At 36.9% G+C, this 24,115-nt stretch overlaps 1 protein-coding gene and 1 long non-coding RNA gene across 2 annotated transcripts; one reads left to right on the forward strand and one right to left on the reverse strand.

The window, feature by feature from the left end:
• Positions 1-8,538: 8,538 nt before the first annotated feature.
• On the forward strand, positions 8,539-9,319 carry LOC113348372 (F-box/kelch-repeat protein At3g23880-like). Its single transcript, XM_026592128.1, has 3 exons — positions 8,539-8,576; positions 8,690-9,218; positions 9,311-9,319. Exons 1-3 carry the CDS (start codon positions 8,539-8,541, stop codon positions 9,317-9,319), a joined length of 576 nt encoding a protein of 191 aa, XP_026447913.1.
• A 3,800-nt stretch (positions 9,320-13,119) lies between these two features.
• Positions 13,120-14,758, reverse strand: LOC113325966. The gene is made up of 4 exons (XR_003348208.1): positions 14,613-14,758; positions 14,293-14,359; positions 14,010-14,166; positions 13,120-13,515 (listed from the first exon to the last, which is right to left on the reverse strand). It is a non-coding gene; the product is annotated as an uncharacterized LOC113325966 (long non-coding RNA).
• Positions 14,759-24,115: the final 9,357 nt, after the last annotated feature.

Raw genomic sequence — 24,115 nt, forward strand, 5'->3', positions numbered from 1 at the left:
AAGCCAAGATCAACGGTGGAGAGAAGGTGAACTGACATGGATGTGACAGGGGGCAGAAGACACTTGCCTGACACGAGCAGGCGCCTCAAATACCCGCATTAAACACTCTGAGCAGCATACGTGTCGAGCAACCCGTGGAACGAACGAGGACGACTCTACGTGATGAAGTAATGAACGAAGACCCCCGCGTGATGGACACAAAACACAAGAAGATAAGGTTCCAACGGCCCTCAGAAATGGGTCCCACACTCTAACCCTATAAATACCCCCTCTCCACCAAGAGTAAGGGGATCGAAAAATTGAGGAAGAGAAGGAGAGAGAAAGATTGTGAGTGTAAGTTAGTTCTTTACAATATACAGACCTATGTAAACCCCAAAGTCACTCGACTATCTTTGTAACTATCAAATATATAGTGAAACCACAACCCCGTGGATATAGGCCTTAGTGCTGAACCACGTAAATCCCAGTCTTATTTACATTTCAGCACTTTATATTTGTCTAACGCTTCATGAGTTTTACTTTTATGCTTCGTTTTCTTTATCTTCCCCTACGTAAACGCCCCTCACAATGTTATTAGATGAGGCTATGATAAACCCGAAGGTTTGGAGCCAAGGAATCAATGCCATTGTATTATCAGTGCGAGTCTGTACCTAGAGTGCGAACATTGTTTGTGAACATATAGATGCCTTTGTGATTTACGTGTTCACAGTCTGTTTAGGAATTTGTTTTCCTTATCGCTTATGTTTTATCCTAATTCTTCCTTGTCCCGTAGATTTTATACTTTGTTCCTCATTTTGGTGCTTAACTGTGTACGGCTTATTGTTTGTTGTTAGAGAGGCTACCACAAAAATGTAAGAACAAGGAGATTCAACAGAAAATATGGGACATTCAGTTCCGAGTAGCCTTTCCCGGATGCACAGCGGAGGTAAGTTTCTTAAACAACGATCACAAAATGACGTCTTTGCTCTATAATTGCTTAGTTTGAATGGTTTTGATATTGGGTTTAACAACTAAGCTTTATATCTTGTTAACAAATACGAGTTGGCCTCTCGTTAGTTAGCCATATTTTTATTTCTAAATTTCAATAGAAATCCAATTTAGGATTGATAGACGTCGGAGCTTTGCCATTGTTACGGCAACAACATTGTAAAAAAAGATTAGTTTTTGTAATTTTTCTTTACTAGTAATAATTGTGTTTAGTCTATTGTGTTTACTGTTTAGTCTTAGTAACTTATATACTATATGCATCATTCTGTTTAGAACTTGTTAGAAGCATTTAGAATAAACTCATTTTACTTTCTTATTAAAAAAAAAAAAAAAGATGTTAGGATTTTGGTCAGCTGTTAGGGATAAGAAATCATCAAACAAATTACTTAGAGAACTTGCTTACGAGCATGCTTCACATTTGGAGTTTCCATTAGACCATGGTATTGATAATTATAGGGATTATTATGGACCTTTTCTAGGTCCTGAGCCTCAATATGCAAACCCTGATGATTATTCACACATGTATCATCCACCACCAGGGGATGTTGAACAATTATGTACCCCCATGAGCCCATGTATGCAATCTGTGATGGAAAATATCAAACTCATTGAACAAAATAATGTTAGATTTGAATTGCAAGCATTGAATGATCATCCATATAGCAACACCTCTGAGTTCCTCTTCTGTAGTGAACCTCATGCACAACCATGTACTGAATATCCATATGAAACGAGGATACCCACTAGTGAAGAATCTCCTTCCATTGAACAAATTAATATGATTCTTAAAATGAACCTGATTCATTTACAAAGTGAAGAAAGGAAGGGATTTCATGATGAGATGTTTGTTATTCCTAGTGAGGTAAATTTTGAAAATAGTGTTTATGTTTCTACTCAGGAAACCAATATTGAATATGAACCTAATCTAGAGGTAAATGAGTGGACTAGGGACACTATGGATTTGAATAGGACATTAAATCCTTGTTATGATGATGATGTGTTAGAAGAACATGTTTACTCTTAAAATGTTGTTGTGGAATCTTCTGTTACTGTAACCTTAGACTCCGCTGCTGCGACTCTAAAAAATGATGTTTCTTATGATTTTATTATCTCCAACTCTGAAGTTGTGGATGATGTTGATATTGATTTGGGGCTTTTACAGACGTTCTGTGACAGAGAGCATAACACACAACTAGTGTCTAACTTAGGGAAAGTCGAATTTTCTGTTGACACCAATGATCATATGCGTGAAAATAACCTTGATGTGTCTAGTTCCATGCCTAGGTCACAATATGCTGCTTCTTCTGATTTTTGATTTGGGTACTTTGGATAATCATGATACCGATTTGAGTCTTGTTGATTTGTTCAAAGACTGTGAGCATGATAATGCATAACTTGTTTCTGACTGGGAGAAAACTATGATGCGTACTGATACTTTTGAGCCTAAAAATGAACATAACTTGGATGTATTTATCTCCCTGCCCGTGTCACAAATTGATGATCTTTCATCCAACCTAGATTTTGTTTGTATTTTTTTTTTAAAACCAACTATTTTGAGAGTTCCTAATCTATGATTGGAACTGTGTGCCTCCCAAGTCCTCTTGGACTATTTCGCATCTATATACAATACCTTTTAGAAACCACGGTTGGAATGTGTATCTCTTCCCTTTACTAATCTTGTTCACTTTGAATTAGACCTTGTGCATGATGCACCCCTAAAATTGTTAGATTTTGTGTCCAAAAGCATATCTATTGAAAATTTTAGGTTTGGGGGTAGCTCTTTTACATCCGCAGTCTTACTTACACTCCCATGCTATATATGTGTAAGACTGTTGATGTTTCTGCACATCATATTTTGGGTTGATCCTCAAATATTTAGGTTGTATGTGTGTGGTGAAGTTTTCTTGTATATAATCCAGTAGGTAATGTTTCACTTGAGTCTTATTTTTCTTTTTGTGTATATATTGTGCTAATCCAATGTAATCTCAGCTGATTTATGTTGGAACCTAGCCTTGAATAATGGAGTTCAAAATTTTCTTTCGTCGACATCCGGTAATCTCTTTCCTTTTCCTCTACTCAACATGGTTCTCTTGGTATGTTGTAGTATAATCTTTTTCATCTTTTGAAACATCGAGGACAATGTTTAGTTTAGGTTTGGGGGTATAGAGTAGATACCATGTGACTGTCACCGTGCTATAACTGAAACTGAACTCTGCCATGTTTAAAAATAAATAAATAAATAAATTATTGAGCTCATCTTCCCTGATTTGTGATGTCTGCATTTGAAATGTATTAGGATTGTTAATCTAGATGATGAGGCACCACTTGATTCTAGCACATTTACATGTGATAGGAAACTTGCACATGCACGATCTACCAATACATGTATAGCTTCGGTTAAGTAGACTGCCAATCACTTTAGAATACCGAATGAGACTTGACTAGCTTGTTCTTTGGTTGGTTGGGATAGAAGTTGGAGGATACATTAATAAAAGAAACCATTGAATTTGACTGGGTACATCGAAAAGGGCTACCTCTTGCTATGAGCCATGTAATTTTTCTTTTTGTTCATAAGTCAGAAGTATTGTATTGTTATGGTTCTCTTAAAGTACTTCATCAGTTGAAAAAAAAAACAGAAAATGAAGAATGGAAAGTAAAAAAGAAAATTAAAAAAATAGATAAATAAATGATAAAGGAGTCCATTTTGTTATGTTTCGTTATAGTTAATATTTTTCTCTTGCCTCAAAAATGAGAGAGTATTCAATGTAAAGAAAGAGTCATGTATTTTTTTTGTTGTAAATAGTCTTGTAATAAGCAAGGGAGGGTGTACGCCATCGATGTACAACGCGGGTAAACTGAAATATCACCAACTCTTAGGTGAACATTCCCAATTCTCGTAAAGCTGGACATCTAGCTTGGCTTTGAATTCGGTTCTTAGCTAAAAACTATCTCTTGGTGATTGGCAGTCATAACTTCCGATCACTCTCTATACATGTGTAGATACACTTTACACTCTTTATCACATGTCCATAATTGTTCCAGTGCTAGAATTGTGCCTTTGAAAGCTAGATTGACAGATCCATTTTGTTGTGAGCTTAAACTGAAATGCATGTGTTATACATCATACAAGGTGGGCTCTCTTTTGACCTAGAACTTTGTGGGTATGTTCTAAGCAAATCCTCACGATACTTCAACTCGTCCACTAGGGACACTCAGTGTTTAAAAGTCTTATTGCATTCACTAAATGCAATCGAGAGACCAGCGACAGTGGTGTAGGTAGGATATTATTAGTTTTTTTTTTTACTCGAGGTCGTTAAAAATTCAGGTTTGGGGGTGTGATCGGTGCCTAATAATGCATATTTAGAGATCTTTTTGCTGTCTTTTATCACATCTGTATTGCCTTAATGTTCTATTTTATGACAAATCTTGTACCATGAGCATATCTCCTTTAACATGTAATTTTGTCGGAATAATCTCTTTTTTGTTGTGTTGTAGGTATTTGTGTAAATGGTAAGCAAAATATCAGCTGGACTGTGTAAAGGGAGCATAAGAGGAAGTGGGAATGTCACACCGTGACACAAGGGAGCTGTTAGATGAGTGTGTGCAGAACTGAACTTACCAAGTCAATCGAACAAATAGTTGTGGTCAAGGAGTGAAAAAGTCTTATCAATGGTCTAAGTGCTCAAATCATGTTTGAAATCAAAGAGGTCACCAATTCTCATCCTAGAACATATAAACAAGCTACACATGCGGAACACCAAAGTAACCCCCTTTTCACTTTCCCTGTTCTTTCTCAAAAATCAGAAGAAGAAAAAAATAGAAAAACCTATCTTCTGAAACTATCGCCCATACTCTTTCAACTGCACCCTTTCTCTTCCATGTTTCAACTGTGCAGCCATGAATGATTCATCACCCTTAAATTACCTACTATCTTTATAGTCAAATCACTTAGTTCACCTCTCCATGTATCTCTCTGCCCATACACTCAATTCACAGTACCATTTATTGAGTTTCAAAAGAGAAGAAATCTGAAATTGTGAGTGAAGAGAAGATTGTCGCACGAAACAACTCTGGAACTCCCTCAACAACAGTGTGGTCCTGATGATAATGAAGTAGTTGAATGCAATGGAGCACAAATCAGTTGTTATGTACCATTTGGTAAGTGATTGACATCTCAATCCCTAAATTTCAATGTATGTGTTGACAAATTGAACCTAATTTTGGGCGAAATTAATGTATAAATAGAGAGGGGATTGTAGAGAGAAACTCAAGCCCGGGGTAGCCGATGCAAGCTGTAGTAGTAGTTTAGGTTTTAATTTTCATTTTGCTAGGTTCTAAAAATCTCTGTTATGGTTTAGATGAAACCCTAATTAATTAGAATCCTTTGGTTTGATTTACTTTTTCTCCATGAATATATATTGAGAAGCATGATTTAATCTCTGAATTCATATCAATTTACTCGCACCTTGTATGTCATGCATCCTTGGTAGTTTGATCAATTCTTTGATGTGTATTCAAGCTTTGTAAACTGATTTAGTTCAATTTGTGATTACATATGCCTTAAACAGATAGGTAATGCTAGGAGTTGATACTTATAGTTCAGTCTTTGATTGGTTGTTCCATAACAAGACAACTAATACTTGGGTTTGACAGATTTTTAGCTTGAGGTTGATTCATCCATTTGTGCAAGTGATTTATCACATCTTCAAGGTAGTTTGAGGCTAGAATCTCTATAACTCCTTGATTTAAAAGAGAACTAGTATATCAAAGTAGGGGATTTCTATACATTTAGGCGGTGGATTCTACACCATAGTTATCTTTATTTTATTTTAAATCTTGTTTATTTAGTATAATCATCAATGTTCTCGTCGTATCGACAGACACCGTCTCTAAATCAGTAATAGTAGAACCTTAGAAGTTTAGTTTCACCAACCCGACTCCCCGTAGTATCGACCCGTATTTTCCTTGTTTTACATTGTAGACACCGTGCGCTTGTGGTTAATATTGTAGGTTTCTAGTCCTACCATGTACTTGTCTCCATAATACCCGTGGTCCCATTCCTTGTTCGCCGAAGACCTTTGAGGAAATATTGGGAAGTGAGAATATATCCACGCCTGCAGAAAAGCATATTTCCTCTGATTTGGTTCCTTTGAGCCCTAGAAGCCTTTCTCAACTCGTTCAACGAGTGTGCAAGGATAGCAGTGCCCCAAGTGTATTCGGGAATCTTGTTAAATGGTTATAACAGTTGGATAAAGTTGGTGCTCACACGGGCACCGGAAACACCGTGGAAGATAATAACTCCCAAGACGTAGAGGACATACGCATTGGTCGTGGCGATGATACGTTCCCTGGTCAGCACATTTCCCTCGGAGCGAAGCTTCTTTGTTCCCATAAAGTTGTCTCTCAGCTTCGATAGATGGAATATCCTCTGCTTTGCCTTGCCTACTAGCATCTCTGACTTGGTCCTCTTCTCATCCCATTGGAACACATCCTTGGTGAACGCGTAAATCTTGTCCCACCCAAGCTCTTGCACGTAGTCTTCGTGCTTCACGGTTTTACCTTCTATGATTAGCCCGGTAATGAACTTCGCATCATTTGGATTTATCGTCATTTCTCCAAACGGAAGATGCAAAGTAATTGTTTCCTCGCGGCAAAGGCGGAATAAAGAGGTTTGTCGTAACTAAGGTCCAAATTATCGACCGCAGGTACCAACCCCGTAGAATTGACTAGATCGATTACTTCCTGAACTTCTCCAACGTTTGATTCTATTGCTTGCAGTGGCCATTGCCTCATCATACTCACTGACGTTCCTGGCTTCATAAGACGAACGGCATCCTTGTGATCCTATAAAACAAAACAAACTCGATGGACAACATTCAAAACACTACACAGATAATAATTTTTATGTTACATAGCATAAGGTTTAGGTACTTACTATCGTATGGAAAAAGACGACGACCCAACTACCTTTGTACCCCAATAACATATGTCCTCCATCACCGGGTAACCCGTAAACGGGATCCTTAGGGCCGCGAGAAAACATCTTCAGCGAGTTGGGCATGTGGTCCCCTTTCTTCTTCTTTGGAACTTCTTTCTTCTTACCATCTGTCTTATCTTGGTTTTGAGCGTCTCCTCCTTGGACTTGTTCTTGAACTTCTCCTATCTCTTCATCAACTTGCTTCTCACTTTCTTCTTCATCACTTTCATCCTCAACTTCTTCTTTATTACTTTCATCCTCACCTTCTTCTTCAGCACTTTATTCTTCACCACCTTCCTTCCCACCAGTTTCTTCTTCATCGATCTCCTTTCCACCACTTTCTTCCTCATTAACTTCTCATCACTTTGTTCTTCGGCAAACTTCTCTATCACCACCTTCTTGTTCAGTAGGTGTATCGGTATCAGATTCTTCATGTGTTGGTTGCTCCGCTTGAGGTGGTGGGTCATTGATGCTGATCCATTTGGATTTACTCCCCGTGGCTCTTCGGTGGGAAGCATTCAAGTTTTGACCGTCTTTTCGACGAGGTCCCAAATGCTTAGGAGAAGCAAGGTCATGTTTCCTCTTATATTCTTTTCGGCTTGCTTTTGTTGGTTGTTCTTGTTTGGTCTGTAGAATACGGAGTTAAGCGACAAACAACAATGAAACCGAATGCATTTTTTTAAGTCAAGGTGCACAATCGGTTTACTCGATATACATATAAAATCTGATTCCTAACATGACAAATAACCAATCGGTTTATTCAAGTGCTCATGTATTCCGATTCTAACAAAAAAACATACAGAAACGATGGGTTGTTCTTCTTAGAGGAATCAGTCTACTCGTTACACATATAAAGTCCGATTCCTAACATAATAAAACCAACAATCAGATTTTTTAAGTGCTAATGTAAACCGATTCTACTAATCGGTTTTCTCGACATACATATAAAGTCCGATTATTGACTAAGCATATAAGAATTCAAAGGCTACACAATCGGTTTTTATGAACACATATGTAATCCGATTCTAACGAAAAAAAGTTACAGAAACAACGGTTATACTTCCATAATTGAATCAAGCTATTTATACACTAACATTTTCCGATTCCTATTCACATGCAGAACAATCGGTTTATGTGAGCAAGAACATAAACCTTTTCTAAACAGAATCGATTTACTTGTACACTAACATAATCTGATTCTGTAAAATACGGAAAATTTTGATTTCAAAAATTTTGATTTCTAAGCGATTGCATGTTACTAAAACCTAGTTTAGAGGATTGGGTTGATATAAAAGTACCTGATTCAACCATTTCCTCCTCTTCTGCGATACGATACGCTTCGGCTTCCTCAAGCACTTACTTCGTTTTCTTTCGTATCACTTCAACAAGTCCGGGATTCTCATCACTAGAAAAATTCATGTTAGTAGGATGCTTCATTCTTGATTGTTTCGGCATTTTATAGAAGAAAGAAAACGATTAATCGTTTTTGGATCGTCGATAATCGACGAGTTTTGGTCTAAAAAAAAGAGGGAGAAGAAAACATGAAGAATAGGTTTTTAGGTTAGAAATGAAAAATGATTTTAGTTTTGAGTTTATTATTAAGAGTTGATGGGTAATTTAGTGATATTAATATTTTTTAGAGGGTAATTTTTGTGGTTTCAATAAATTTAGACACCCCTTATCTTTTTTAGAGAGTTGATGTGATTTCATCGATCTTGATTACAGCGTAAAATTGAAATCACTAATAGAATCTGATGACGATGCTGAATACATGTACCCATTCCGGAAGCCCTGTGGAGATGGGAGGATTGAAATTGTTGGTAGTTGTAATGGTTTGATTTGTGCGTGCCACGCTGGTTGTGTTTTCTACGTTTGGAATCCATATAGTGCAGAGTACAAAGTGATATTGTCAATGGAATCCCGTTTGGGTTTTCTAACCAAAGACTCCAATAGACGCATGGGTTATGGTTTTTCGGATATAAACATCGGTTATGGGTTTGGTTATGATTCCAAATCTTATAGTTACAAGTTTGTGTCGATTTTTAGTGAACCAGATACGGATTTATCTGAAGTTCAGATGTATAGGTTAGGTTCAGGTTTATGGAAATCGTATGATTCTTGCATTGCTTATCAATTTTCTAGAGAAGAGCCTGGGGTGTTTCTAGATGGAGCTCTCCACTGGTTAGTAAGTTCGCGGATGAGTGATGACGAGTCTCAACCGCGAGTTTTAGTTTCTATGGATATGGAAGACGGGGTATTCAAAGAAATTGCGCAGCCTGAGCATATGGATGATTTCGATTATACATTTGTTGGTGTGCTGAGAGGTTGCCTTTGCTTGCTGTGTAGTGTTTCTGATACTAAATTTGAGATATGGCAGATGAAAGATTATGGAGTGGGAGAGCATTAAGTTCTGTAATCATAGCATTTCTCCAGTGGGGGTATTTAAAAGCCTGAGATGCACAGGTTGGAACAATCTCATCGTCAGAGCATTGGACTGCAGCGGTAAGAGCTAACGGATAACGAGTGTTCCTCTTGATGATTCCAGATTTGGAGCGAGTATGCATCCCTTGTGTGGTGACAGTAGGAGCTGGAATAGAAGTAGCTGTAGTGGCAGGTATCTCTGTATCACCAACTTCCAAATGCGAAGTAACATCGTCCAGTGGTGTTGCAACTGGTGATGTCTGACCAAAGCCGGAGGTTTGTGGAGATTGTGAAGCTGAGGTCATCGGGGCATCTGCAGGGGCTAGTGCTGCAGCAGTTGGATGCGAAAAAGGAACAGGCAACGATGGCAGCTGTATAGATGTAACTGGGAGTGGTGTAGGTGGAGAATACGTTTGACCTGCAAATGGGAAATGAGACTCATCAAAAACAATATGTCGAGCAATAAATATACGCCGTTGAGTTGGTTCATAGCACTTGTAACCATGATGTCTGGAGCTGTAACCTAAGAAGACACATCGAATGGATCGATAATTGATCTTGTGTTTGTTGTAAGGACGCAGATAAGGGTAGCAGGCACAACCAAATACTTTCAGGAATTGATAGTCTGGGGCTTTGCGAAATAGTACTTCAAACGGTGATGAGTTACCTAATGTAGGGGTGGGTAACCTATTGATTAAATATACTGCAGCCTCAAAAGCATGGTCCCAAAAATGAGTAGGAACCTTGGCATGAGCCATTAGTGTAATTCCTATATCAACAACATGCCGATGTTTTCTCTCAACCGCACCATTCTTTTCGTGTGTATGAGGACACGAAACTCGGTGTTGAATCCCAAAACGAATAAAATAGGATTCTAGTTTTTGAAACTCTCCTCCCCAATCTGACTGAACTGCTTTAATAGTAGTAGAAAACATATTTTATACCATTGCTTTAAACTTCTCAAAAACCCGAAATACATCTGACTTAAAAGTAATTGAGTAAATCCAAGAATACTTCGAAAAATCATCCATAAACAAGACATAATACTTTGAACCAGATGTTGATATAGTAGGTGAAGGTCCCCAAACATCGGTAAAAATTAAATCTAGTGGAGATTGAGAGATTGAGTTAGTCATCCGTAATGTTTGCCGATGACTCTTACCCAATTGACAAGCTTCACAGAAACTAGAATTCCTACTGTTACTCACAGGTAACTTATTTTTATTTAAGATAAATTGGACAACTCTATAAGCTGGATGTCCCAATCGATGATGCCATACTGCCTGTGTTGTTTTCTCCCCTATTCCAATGAAAGCCTTCCTTGACCAACTAGATGCTACAGAAGGAAGGTGACATAGACCATCTTTACTCTTGCATGCTAGAAGAACTTTCCCCGATGTACGATCCTTAATATAGAAAACATCAGGATGAAATTCAAAATAAGCATCATTGTCTTTTGTAAATTGTTGAACAGATAATAAGTTTTTCCTTACTGTAGGAACATGAAGTATATTGCTTAATTTTAGAGAACAAGAACGTGCATCAAAAAAAGAAGACCCTATATGAGTTATTGGCAAACCTGTACCATTCCCAATAGTAACAATGTCATTGCCATTGTAGTCACTCTGATTTTGAATGTTTCTCAGGTCATGAGTAACATGATGGGTTGCTCCAGAGTCTGGATACCAGGAAGGATCCACATAGTTGTAACCAGGAGCATGAGTTGCAACATTCGCAGCAGCCGATTCAGATCGGTTTCCTCCTTCAGTGAAACGGTTGTAGCAGTTAAGTGCAGTATTCCATACCTCTGGAAGATCTGGCAGATAGAAGTAGGTGAAGGTTGATGGCGATACCCTGGATGATGATTACTCCCACTGCGACTACGACCACGACCACGAGTATTGTGGTTTCCTCCACGATTAGGCATTGAGTGTTGGTTGCGATACTGACCATTGACTGTGGAAGACGACTGTCTCTGTGTATTGTGAACAGTAGGAGAGGCTAGTTCAGTCACATGTTGGTCTGCCAAACGAATTTCATGGCTAAGCAAGAAGCCTTGAAGGTCAGCAAATAAAACAGGTTGAGCACGAGTGGTCATAGCCGTAACGAATGGACCATATTCAGGACCAAGACCATTGAGAACATACAACACAAGCATGGAATCAGAAACTGGTTGAGAAATCGCAGCTAAACTATCAGCATAAAACTTCATCTTTGTAAGATAATCAAGGATATTTAAAGCACCCTTCTTGGTGTTTACTAACTGCAGCTGGAGCTGCATCATACGAGCTTGAGAGTTGGAAGCAAAAATCCTCTCCAGTCTTTGCCATGCCTCTTGAGAGGTCGTCACTCCAAGCATCTGAGTGTGCACGCTTTGCGACAAAGAGGACAATATACCACTAAGCAGCAGTTGATCCTTCTGTTGCCAGGTCAAAAACTCTGGGTTAGCATCTTGAATAGCTTCAGTTGTATTAGGTAGCAGTACCTCAATCGTAGCAGGTGGGCAAGGATGTGTTCCGTCCAGAAAACCCATGTAACCATGGCCGCGAACAAAAGCCATGATTTGAGATTTCCACAGCAAGTAGTTACCTTCATCCAATTTGATAGTTAGTACGTGATTGAAGTTGAACAAGGAAGAAGCCATGGAACTGATTTAAAACAAAGAAAGATGATCCCAAGATTGATAACCCTAAGCTATCTCGATACCATATCAGACTATATAGAACGATGGTTTATTTCTTCCTCGAATGATCGGGAGAGGTCAGCCCTTCTCTATTTATCGTTACAGAGTTTATACACAATGAATGCACAATGAATGCATATCATACAAAATCTACATATTACAGGAAACAGGATAGCTACGTATCTTTGGCAGAATATTCTTGTGACGACACAATATCTTGGACAACTGGTGATGTCGACACAATATCCTTGACAGAGAGTTGGTCTAAAGTGTTCAAAACTGAATATCCAGAGCTATGACAATGGGTATTCGATCCTTTCGATACATAAGGAGACTTGTATCTTTGAGAAATGGAGAAATCTTTTTTGAGGCGTGTGATCAGCATGGGGTGGTTGATGTTGTGAGAACCCACTTGGATGAAAAGAAAAGATGTCAAAATAATGGAGGAGGATACAAGTACATGAAGAATATCTTGCAGCTGGAGGCTTATGTGGCGAGTCTAGTTTCAGTTAAATCGGGTACGTTTGTAGGGGATGAGCAAAAAGATTACCCCCGCAGGTTGAGACGTCCGGGCTTGAACTGAGATTTATCGCCTGAGCATAATATTTTTGTAATTTCTGTTTGATAGAAAGTTCATATGCCAGCCACATCTTACAACGTGACACAGCCTTCAGATGGACAATAAGATTGCAAGCTTACTTGCATGCGATTTGTCGATCTGGAAACGAAACTAATATTGTCCATTCTTACTGAGTAAAACATCTTTAATGTTTTCAATGTGCAGGAATATTGTGTGCAGTTGCGGAACCAAGATTTAATTTTGGGCCGCTAAAAATATTTTTCTTAACATCGGTCATCTCAGGTTTTGGACTGAGATTCCTCATTGTATTTAGAAGTCTTTTGAATGCTTTGGACTGAGATTCCTCAGTGTATTTAGAAGTCTTGTGAATTTTGAATGCTTGGAAGTATCCGGCTCAGTGGCTTGAACAGGGTGGCTTTTATTCATACTCAATCCGAACAACAAACTTCTTTATGGCAAGAGTCGGCAAACAAACTGGTATTAGACTACCTTTGGCTCCTCGTAAATATGAGGTGATGCAAGGGCTGCCTTGCATACCACAATTACATTGCAAAAAAAAAAAAAAGGCTTACAAATTACAGCTCAGATATTCTTACCTCGTCTTATTCTCTATGTTACAGATAAAACCCTTTCAGAAAAGAAGGGTTACAAATTACAGCTCAGATAGTTTAAAGAATAGAACCTTAATGACTAACAAAAAAATATCAAAATCTTGAAACAAGCTTTCAAGTGCCTCTTACTGTCAAATAAAGAGGGTCAAAAGAACAAGAAAACCGCGATGAATTTTCAGATATCCAAACTGACACCTGGAGAACCTTCGGAAACCAATGCCATGGTTCCTGTGGCAGCTTTGTACCTTTGCTGAATCTGAACATTTATCATCATGAATAAGGATCAATTATATACCAGGAAATAGAATAACAATCTATAATAGGGAGAAAATGCTGCACGATGGGATGCACAAATTTTGTGTATACTTGTGTTAACCGAATATGCCTACCAGGAACAAAATGGATGTTAGTCATTTGAAGGTGATATACATGAATGTAATAGAAGAAGAAAAGCAATTTGGCGGACAAGTCAGGTGACCATTAGATTTTGCAGCACTGATTCGGCTTCTTTAAGCTAGGTAAAACAAAAACAAAAGGGATAGATTATGTATACATCTTTACTATCTAAACAAGTTGGCTTTAAATCCAAAAACTGTTGGCAAATTGTACAGTGTTGCTATGTAAGTCCACATTGCTTGTAGCCCATGTTTTAAGCTCAATGAAACCTACCTATTTGTGAATCAAATCAGGTCTTAAACTTTTGGTCAGCTCTTTATATTTTGCTTCGAAACTGAGTTTTCAGAAAGTTACCTCTAGAATCTGTTTGCTGCTTTGTAAACAGTTTCTTCCTACCACGCAAACAGAGCCACCGGGAAGAGCCTCCACCAGTAATCTTCGCTTCAAAAAAAGGTCCATTTCAGATTTAGACACTGCAACGACTTTACTGGCTTATCCATTCCATCAGACCCTGGTCAATAAGCGATATAAGTGTAGTGGCACTGTAAATACAAAAGGGAATAAGAAAAAGTCCAGAAATACGAATTTGCACAAAATTTAAATGCATATAGCTTAGAGCTTATAACTGCGTAGGTACCTCGTGCAGTTCTCCAAGAGGAAAATTGGTCATTAGATAAAACAACCGTTATTAGTGCTTTGAAACCCTGAAAAACATAAATACGAATTAGCAATTTTGCTCAGATAGTCATGACTCATGTGTGGAAGTTCCAATGGTGATACTCCGAGTTGCCAAGGAAAGATCTACCCTTTTTCTTATTCAGATTAGTTAAAAAAACGCTTTTACGTAAAATTTGCCTAGAGATGTCTGAAGCTAATCAGAAGAGCTTGTGTATAAAGATACTTAATAACAAGAAAAGGCAAAAACTGTTTCTTTAAGATTCAAATATAACAACTAACCTTGACACGGGAATTCTCATAGATTGGATGTCCGGCTGGTGCTTTAACTACATAACTACACTTGTGACCAGTAGTCGTGGTCAAGGTAGGTTTCCAAGAATGTTTCCCAAGTATAGATTGAGGAAGCTTCTTTTCATACGCAGGTTCGTATCTGCAGTAACATATGTTATCACAAACTTCTTAACAACGTAAAAGAGAGGAACAATTATTTTAAATTTTGTGCCTCAAGAAATATAACTATGAGGCAAGAGATTAAAGCTGATGAATCACTTGCTTCTCATAGATCACTACCGTCTTCTCCGAGTTCATCAGAATTTACTCTTTCTGATGTACTAGCGCTAAATGATGAATTAGAAGCAGACACAGTAGACTTAATATCTTACAACCCATATAGGCACCTATTCTCACATATCCAACTCTGCCTGCCCCAACTAGCACAACATAAAAAAAAATATATATATATTTACAAAGAAGATCCTTGATAATCAAGGAATGAACATGAAAGTGAGGCATAACAATAGAAACAAATATACCTATGTCGAATCCTTGAATCAATACGCCAGAATCGTATTGGATAGGGGGGATTGACACAAGTCCAAACACCTCAGCTGCTACATGAATACAAGTAGAATTACAATGCGGGATAACTACATATGTAAATAACTTCAGCATACATCAAACCTACTTGGCAGACGATAGCAAGAAGTTTGCACATCATACTCATTGAAATACTAACAAAATGCACAATTCACAAAGAAAAGTAGCTTAACCCAACATAAAAAAACACTCCCATAAAGTTGGATCGACTATACATAGAAAGAGTATGAGTAATCTATGTATCGGATACAGTACACAATGTCAATGAATTTATGCTCACACAAAGGTTACTTCCTTTCCATTTTCAAAATGAAAATAATAAGTCTACAGAACAAATACTGCTTCAGAAACTCAACAAAGATTACCAGTTCATAAGTAAATATCCAGGGATATCCTCCTCTTACAGATGGTTGAAAGGCTAATCACGGCTTGTTGTCCCCTTAGTTTCAACTGACTTCATTATCTTTGTATCTTCTTCCCCTAATTCTTTCAACGAAATTAGGGTGTTCTTGTGAGGATATACTTGACAAAATCGTTCCTCAAACTCCACAAGCCTTTTGGAGGTTGAAGCTTTTAGGTCGTAAATATTGAGATACTTATAAATGGAAGTTAAAATAGTCACTTTTTGTAACAGCTAATAATGCGGTATCATCAAGCCTACACTTTCTACTCCAACCCAATGACTGATGTTCCTCTTTCTTTTTCATGCCATGTTTATCATTCTTCCTTTTCAACTGCCATATGTCATGAAATTCATCTTCTTCTCCGATTCCAAACCACAAAAACCCATCCAAAACCCCTATTTTACTATGATCCCAATTATAATTTACGGCCAAAGGAGGTGGTCAAAGATGTTCACAAAACTTCTCCTCGGCCAAATCGAAGGTCAGGATCATTTCTAAAATACTGCTCAACCAATAAAGAGCTCCTCCATTGGCAAACATACCTTGGTGCCAAGGATATGCGTTGTATTCGGTAAAGAGCTTTCCAAGGCTTCTCCATCCATTTCCACTCCCTAGAGTGTATATGTAGACTTCAAGAACTCTGCATTGAGATTATTATACATTTGTACAACTTTGTACTCATTTGTTGAAGAAACATAACCAAATCCAGTCATCCAAATATCACTATCGTTGTTAATTTGAGGAAGTATAACATATTCTCTAGTAATAGGGCTACAAATACAAACAGACCCAGTAGTTGCTGGATAAGGTAGATATCCAGCAAGACAGACCAAACCATTACACGAATTGATAAACCTAGTACCCCTAAATGGAAGGGAATAATTAATCCTTCTGAATCTCTCAATCGGTGTTGACTCATGGGTTTCATCAAATTCAAAATAGTGAAGGTTTCCATTCCCAATCTCACCACGAGTCAAAGCAAGAAAACTCAACATACCAGAATCAGAATCAGGATTTGAGAGACGACGGAAGTGCAATTGAGAAAAAGATGGTTGACGAAGAAGATTTCTCCAGCTTTTGCTTACGGATTTAGATTCAACAATTGACTCGATTGTAATCTCTTCTGGGAGTCTCTTGAAATACTCCATGATAACAGATTTGTAGTTGAAGTAACAAGGACTATCAGAGGGGTCGAGATCGTCTGTGCCACTGCTTGGGTGTGCCCTATGTGCCACACCAATAGAAACACGCCACATCATTCCTCTCATTAACCATGACTAACTAAATAGATTTTCTATTTATACAACACTAATCGATTAGGAAAGATAATTAATTAGTTAAAGAAGATATTACAAATCCAAGAGAAAATACCGTGTTTTTATTGGTGTGGCACATAGGGCACACCCAAGCAGTGGCACAGACGATCTGAACCCCTATCAGAGAATGGAAAGACATCCAGGGTTTAACAAATCTGAGAAATTGGGATTGGGATTCTTGCCTTTAATGAAATGATATGTTTTTACAAAACTTCACATATGCACGTGTTTTAGCTTCGTGTGTGTGAACTGTAACCATCTCAGCCGCCGAGGCAGCTAGGATGCACGAGGAAGGAGAAAGCAATCATGCATATGGTTGCTGGATTATGGGTAACCTTGTTCCCGCTACTGTGTAAGGAGACGCAATCACGTCGACACTGTTTAACTGGTTAAGAAACGATTTAGTCGTTAATGGCATAATTAATTTATTTTGAACAAATTTTTTTAAAAATAATCTAACAATATTTTGGCAAATCAGTGTTACCATTAGATAGATCTCAAAAAATTATACGAAATTGACTACTCAAACGCATAAATCTGATAGAATAGAAATCAGTCAAATTTCCGTTAACCATTTCTTTGACTTGGACCGTTGACTCTGACTTTGACCAGATTTTGATGCCATTAGTATTAGGTTGTCCCAAATAAGTTCCTAGAGATTGTGATAGTAGTGGGGCATAAATATGATAGAATAGAAATCAGTCAAATTTCCGTTAACCATTTCTTTGACTTGGACCGTTGACTCTGACTTTGACCAGATTTTGATGCCATTAGTATTAGGTTGTTCCAAATAAGTTCCTAGAGATTGTGATAGTAGTGGGGTGTAAATGAAGTGTTAGAGTAAAAATCAAATGGGAATATAAATATGTACGTATTTTGAATCATGGTTGTCTTCTTGTGTTCATTGCTTAGTCATGCTTTTCTGGTAGTTGCATGTTGTATTCTTAATTAAGATATTTAAACAATGAAGAAAATAGCTATATTATGCTATAGAGTAAAATCAGAGGAAGGGGAGTGAATGAGAGAAAGTTAGAGAATAAGAAAGAGAGATAGTTAGTAGAAAACCTTGAGAGAAAAGTTGATGATAATTGGTTGTCACATAAAGGATCTTTGTGAGGGAGTTTATATGAGCACAAGAGAAGAAACAGATGGTTTATTAGATATCTAGAATTAATGAGAGTGTAGTTTAGATAAGAAATTAATGAGAAGCTTGATGATGGTGTTCATGGTAGTCATGATTGAGATGATGAGTATTATGATCTTATGATGCAAACTAGCTAAACAAATCCAGTTAGTCTTTATTATTAACGATCGATTCAAAGGATGAACCAATGTATTGAGGATCTCTCGGTAGGCGTGGATGGTCATCAAATCAGTTTCACTTTTCAGAAGAAACGGTGTGCACAAAGATATTTGTTTTCTTAAGCTTTATCGAATCTAAAGATGTTGTATTATCCTTTATGTATATTCTTTGTTAATTTGTAAAACAACACATTATTATATTCATATCACTCGAGAGATTTTCATTTAAATAATATCAGAGTATATGGGTTTGTTATGGGATTAGTTTATGTAATTGAGATTCTTAATGTCTTTAATCTAGATTTGCTGCTTTCAATTAGTTTGTAATCTTATTAGCTAAGCGGGTGATTAGGTTGGGGCGTTAGAATTGGTATCAGAGCTCACTATTAGATCTTACGTGGGAAACGGTAGATAATTTTTAGTGCCAGATAGATTAGTCTAGAGCTGGTTTGGGTTGAAAGATAAACTTTAATCACTAAAAGCTATCAATAACTAAAAGATTTATTTGGTTGATTGATTTGTTTGTTTAGTTGTTTGTACATTTAATGAAGTAAAAATTGTAGGGTAAACCAATTACTTTATGTTTTACAAATCTAATAGAGATTAGAGAATAATTAGTCTAAAAATTATGAACACGCAGAAAATCCAATTTTAGAATAATAGTGAGATTAGTATATTTCATAGATCCTGAAAGTCATATAGGAACTTTTGAGTATCTTAACTTATACGTAGAGATATCAATTTATGGAGATAGAAAATTATTGTGACGAACTTAGACTTATTTATTTGTTAGTGCTTAAATCAGTATACCTGAGGTTGATAATTTTGATTGATAGATTACAGATTCATATAGAAACATTATTATAGAGTATCTTGTAATGTACCTAGAACTACAAACTTTATACTTTAATAGTAGAAAACCATCTAGAATTGTGTTTCATTACATATTGCTTAGAACTTATTTAAAATGAGTTGAGTCGCGTGTTTGTAAGTATGAGCAATACTTGCACTTAGTCGAGAGATAGTGTTTCTCTTTAAGGTGCGGAGTTTCGAAGACCAAACGACTGTTCAATTTTCGAGGACGAAAACATTATAAGGAGGGGAGAATGTAAGGACCGTCAATCACGTCGACACTATTTAACCGGTAAAGAGACGATTTAGCCGTTAATGGCAAAATTAATTTATTTTAAACAATAATTTATAAAAATAATCTAACAATAATTTGGACATACCAAAATATCATTAGATAGATTTCAAAAATTTATGCGAAATGGATTATCAAACGCGTAAATCGGATACCGGACGAATAAGATACGAGATATGGAAGATGAAAATCGGTCAAACTATCATTGACCGTCTCTTTGACTTAGACCGTTTGATGTGATTTTTAATGTTGTAAAAAGGTGGTAAGAAATATGTCGTTCACTAGCTAAGACTTGTGAAGATTATAGTTTAGACAAAAATACTAAAAACTGTGAAAATATATATACAAGATTGTCACGATAACGAGAGATACTAGACTTCGGATTCCACCACTAATCACATTCAATTGGTTAATGACTCATAACAACTCTATCTCTTTTGTTGTCTTTTTTCTTTGTCAAAAGTAGATTTCTAAAACATTAGATATAAATCACAAGCATGGTGCATCAAAAGTTGTTGCTTCTAAGCATACATCATCAAACGAAATCACAACTAATTAGTGAAAATCATAAATCAATTAAAATTAGTGCAAAAAGTCATAAAGAATGAATTATAGTTATCAGAAAATTGTGATAAGGATTCCTCCATCGTCCCAGTGATGGGGTTTAGCTCCTCGTGGTAAAACCACACTCAAAATAATTAATCATGGCTCAAAAGGTGTTTTTATTGAAGAAATTATATAACATAGCGAATCTGCAACGATTGATTCGTGTTACAGAAGTCACCGTTACAAGAGGTGTTTCAACACTGAAGATATGCGCTACTAATCAAATGTTACAGGATTTGAAATTTAAGACGCTAGATTACGACTTTCCTACGCAACTTAATGTTCTTCAGCACCAGCTTCTTCTTCACCAGCAGAGAACTTCCCCGCAACTCTTATTTTTCGCACCGGAGCTCCACCAGAACCCTTCTAATTCTCCCCAAACTCTCGACAGTTCTTTTTGGGAGTAGTAAGACCCTTTTATACACTCACAGGGTCGAATAATTCCTTGTTTATTATGTTTTACTTCTTCCCAAAGTCTTCGACTTTCCTTCCTTTTCTACTTCACCTTTACGTGTTTTTGGGTTGTTTAACACCTCCCAAATTATCTCTGTGACGTAATAAAATCCCGTGGAACAGATATCTTCCCTTTAATCCCATGTAACTTCCATGTTGAGCGTCCCTGTTTCCGTAAATAACTTCATCCCCTGTTTCAAACCAACTCGACGGAAACCTCTTTTTTTTTCGAATCTGGTCCTACTACCAACCCTGTTTGATCAAAACCGTCCAATACCAATCCTCTCCCATGAAAAATTGCACGAAAGTTGCTGGTGAGAATTATTATTTTCCCTGTTTTAGCTTCAAATAGATGATTGAGACAATTTTAACCGAAGCAAACACTTACATTAATCATGTTTAGGCCTAAGGAACAAGCCCAGACGAATTCAGCCCTTTAGTCTCATTTAATTCCTTTCGAAATCTCAACCCTAATTCTCCAGCGTGAAAGAAATTTTCCGGCCAAATTGAATTTTTAAAATCTAGGGGATGAGTGCCCCTTATCCAGATCAGGGGTGCGAATAGAAGGTAGTCGCCCCTTAGTAATTTGGTTACCCCTTATCCACCGCTGGGTCCCTTTAGTAATTCTTTTGGTGTGTAAATAAAACTTTTCTGGGGCGTCTCGAACATACTTCTGGGGTGCCTGTAGTATGTCTTCTGGGTGCCTTTAGTAATTTTCCCCCAGGAACACTTTTCGAGCTAATTTCTCCAAAAACACATACAAAGACATAAAAAACCATAATAAATACAAAATCGAGCACTAACAATACATGCAATTAAGATCAAAATAGACACATAAATGCGTCTATCAAATACACCCAAACTTATTATTTGCTAGTCCTCGAGCAAATCTAATCTAGAAAATAAAATCCTAACTCATTTTCGCAGGCATCACGATTGCACTTTGCATGTGCAGCAAGCCTTTAAAACCCTAGGTGGCCCTAGTGGCGGAGTTGTAGTCTCGGGAGGGTTTACAAGAGATGTACTCACAAAACCTTTACTCCAGACCCTAGATATCTACGCAGGACCTTGAAAGGCACTAAAGAACCTCCTTGGTTGGCATACTCTCATTGATTACAGGAAGAAGTACCCTGATGCGAAATTCCAATTTCCATACACGAGTTTGCACTCAAGCATACGAAAATTCATATATAAGTGACAGAGCTTGTTAGATCATGGCTTGGTTGAACCCACCAAGCGTTGGTATGTCAAGTTTGGTTGTCATATTTTAGTGAATCAAAACTCATGTTAAGAGTCTCTTGATTATGTACTAGAGTCAACTTCGTATAGGTTAGCTTGAAAGTATTAGGATATGAGACATACAAGTATTGTGAAGTCTTGAAGATGTGAAGAAGCAAGGAGCTACAACGACATCAATCATCCTTCCACTTGAGGTTAGTGATATTTTACTTGAATTGTTTCATTCCCTAACGTATCTTTCAAGTCGTGCATACTGAAAACAAAACTGCGAAGCATATTTGAACTCTAGATAGACATAGTATTAAGGAATACAATATGAGGTTTATTGCTTAACCATTAAAATTTATGGATACGACGTCGCCATAATCATTTGAATGCTATTGTGATTATGTATGGGTATGAGGTGAGGATTTCATCCTAGGGAAAAATGTTTTACATGTGTTCTAAGGAAGTAAGTTCATAAACTTGTTTGTGAACCGAAAAGGAAATTGCCAGGTGTTATTGGTTTTGTTATTCATTGCATATCTTATGAATAACCAATATGTGTGATTGAGTATAACCGCTCACAACTTGTTTGTGTTCTTGGTAGAAATATTCACAAGGCCTGACTTATGTATTGGTATGAATTTTATTAGTGAAACCTATCTTAAATAATCAACTGAGATGGTATGATCGGGTTTGTGTTTTATATCTGACCAAATATAGGAAAGGGGAACCGATCCTAGTAAGAGTTGCAGTACATCACAAAGGGGAACCGATCCTTGTATGGTGTGCAACAAGGTTTATAACAGAAAGGGGAACCGATCCTATGGATATGTGCAACACGTTTTTAGGCAAAGGGGAACCGATCCTATGGACATGTGCAACACATATAAGTTAGATACCATATATATGTGGGGAACCCATCCTAGTACCTAGTCAACCGAAATTTGGAAAGCTAGTGTGACTATGCACAGTACTCACATGGAAGGTAGAACCGAAACTTGTTTTGGTAGAACCGTTAAACCCATGATTGTGATTGAATGTTTGTTTGATCAATCACATAGTTCTTGAAAGTCAGATGAACCAATTCTAAACTTGTTTCGAAGTGTGGCAAATCGGTTTCAAGGTTGTAAGTGTGAAAAGAGAACTTAAAAAGTAAGGATGTCGACACACTTTGAACACGTGCTATGAATGTTTATTTCTTTAATTTTTCAAAGTTATTCCTTAATAGCTAAGGGAAGAAAATCACAGGATCGAAACATAAGTAAGTTCAGAATCTTTTAATTAAGGTTATTAATTTCATTTTGTAGGGAAATATAAAAATTAGTAATGTGCATTTACTAATTAGATTTTCCGAGAGATTTCGATTATTATTTTTGGACAGAGCATTTCCAGGAATTATGGATGTAGGGAAATATAAGAATTAGTAATGTGCATTTACTAATTAGATTTTCCGAGAGATTTCGATTATTATTTTCCAGGTTAATTTATGCTTTAATGAATGTAGGAATTACCTATATGTATTATTATAGTGGTCCTAGTTAGTGGTAGGTCCACCCATTAAAGCCCAGTAACCGAAGGTCCATAATTTTAAAGAAGAAAAAAAATTGTACCCACAATTTTATTCCTAGGTCCTAGACACGTGCGAGACTATTGGTGTACATATTTATAATAACCAAATTAACCTTTAGTGCAATAAATATATAAACACGTGATTGATTATTTTTTCCAGATTTGTTTTTTCTTTTCTCTCTCCTCTCACTGCTGTTGTTGGATTTTGATGAAATCCTATTCATTTTCATCATCCTCTGTCGTTTGTGTATTATGCAAAAGTTCTGGTGGTGAAGATTTTTATAAGGTCTCGATCGATTCTTTATATGGATCTTTTGGTAAGTTGATCTAATCATTAATTAGTTGATGTTTGATTATATTTTCTGGTCTTCGTGCTTGATTAGATCTGATAGTTTAATTTCATCTTGTTGGTCTTTGATTTGTTTTTAGTTTGATTTTGTATATTAATCATTAGTGTGTATATGATGTACTGGTGGTTTTTGATGAAAATGGTTCAGATCTAGTTATAAAATCATGTTTTATGTTCATTTCGTTACTAGATCTGATATTTTTAGTATCATTTTTGTTGGCTTTTGGTTTCGTTTCAGTTTGCTTTTGTGTATTAACCATCAGTACGTATATGACGTACTGTTTTTCTGTGTTTACCATGCATCTATAGGTTTGGTTTCAGTTTTGGATGTGTATTAACCATCAGTTCGTATATGACATAATGTTTTTATGAATGTTGATCGTAATTATTCGATTTTTTTGGGTTAGATTATGATTTTTTTAGCTTATTTGAACTTTCAATTTGATTATCTTGTTATTTTCGTTTCTTTATTTTCTCAAAATCATGTTTGTTTGTTGTTTCACGGGTGTTATCCGGCAGTACATATGTTGCATCTAATT

Source organism: Papaver somniferum, chromosome 1 (genome assembly GCF_003573695.1).
Source record: "Papaver somniferum cultivar HN1 chromosome 1, ASM357369v1, whole genome shotgun sequence".
Classification (NCBI taxonomy): Eukaryota; Viridiplantae; Streptophyta; class Magnoliopsida; order Ranunculales; family Papaveraceae; genus Papaver; species Papaver somniferum.

Excerpts from the sequence above, each read along its gene's own strand:
- LOC113348372 (XM_026592128.1), top strand. The coding sequence starts at position 8,539 with ATGATTTTAGTTTTGAGTTTATTATTAAGAGTTGATGG. Across the intron at positions 8,577-8,689 it reads TTATTATTAAGAGTTGATGG|CGTAAAATTGAAATCACTAA; the intron begins GTAATTTAGTGA and ends TCTTGATTACAG.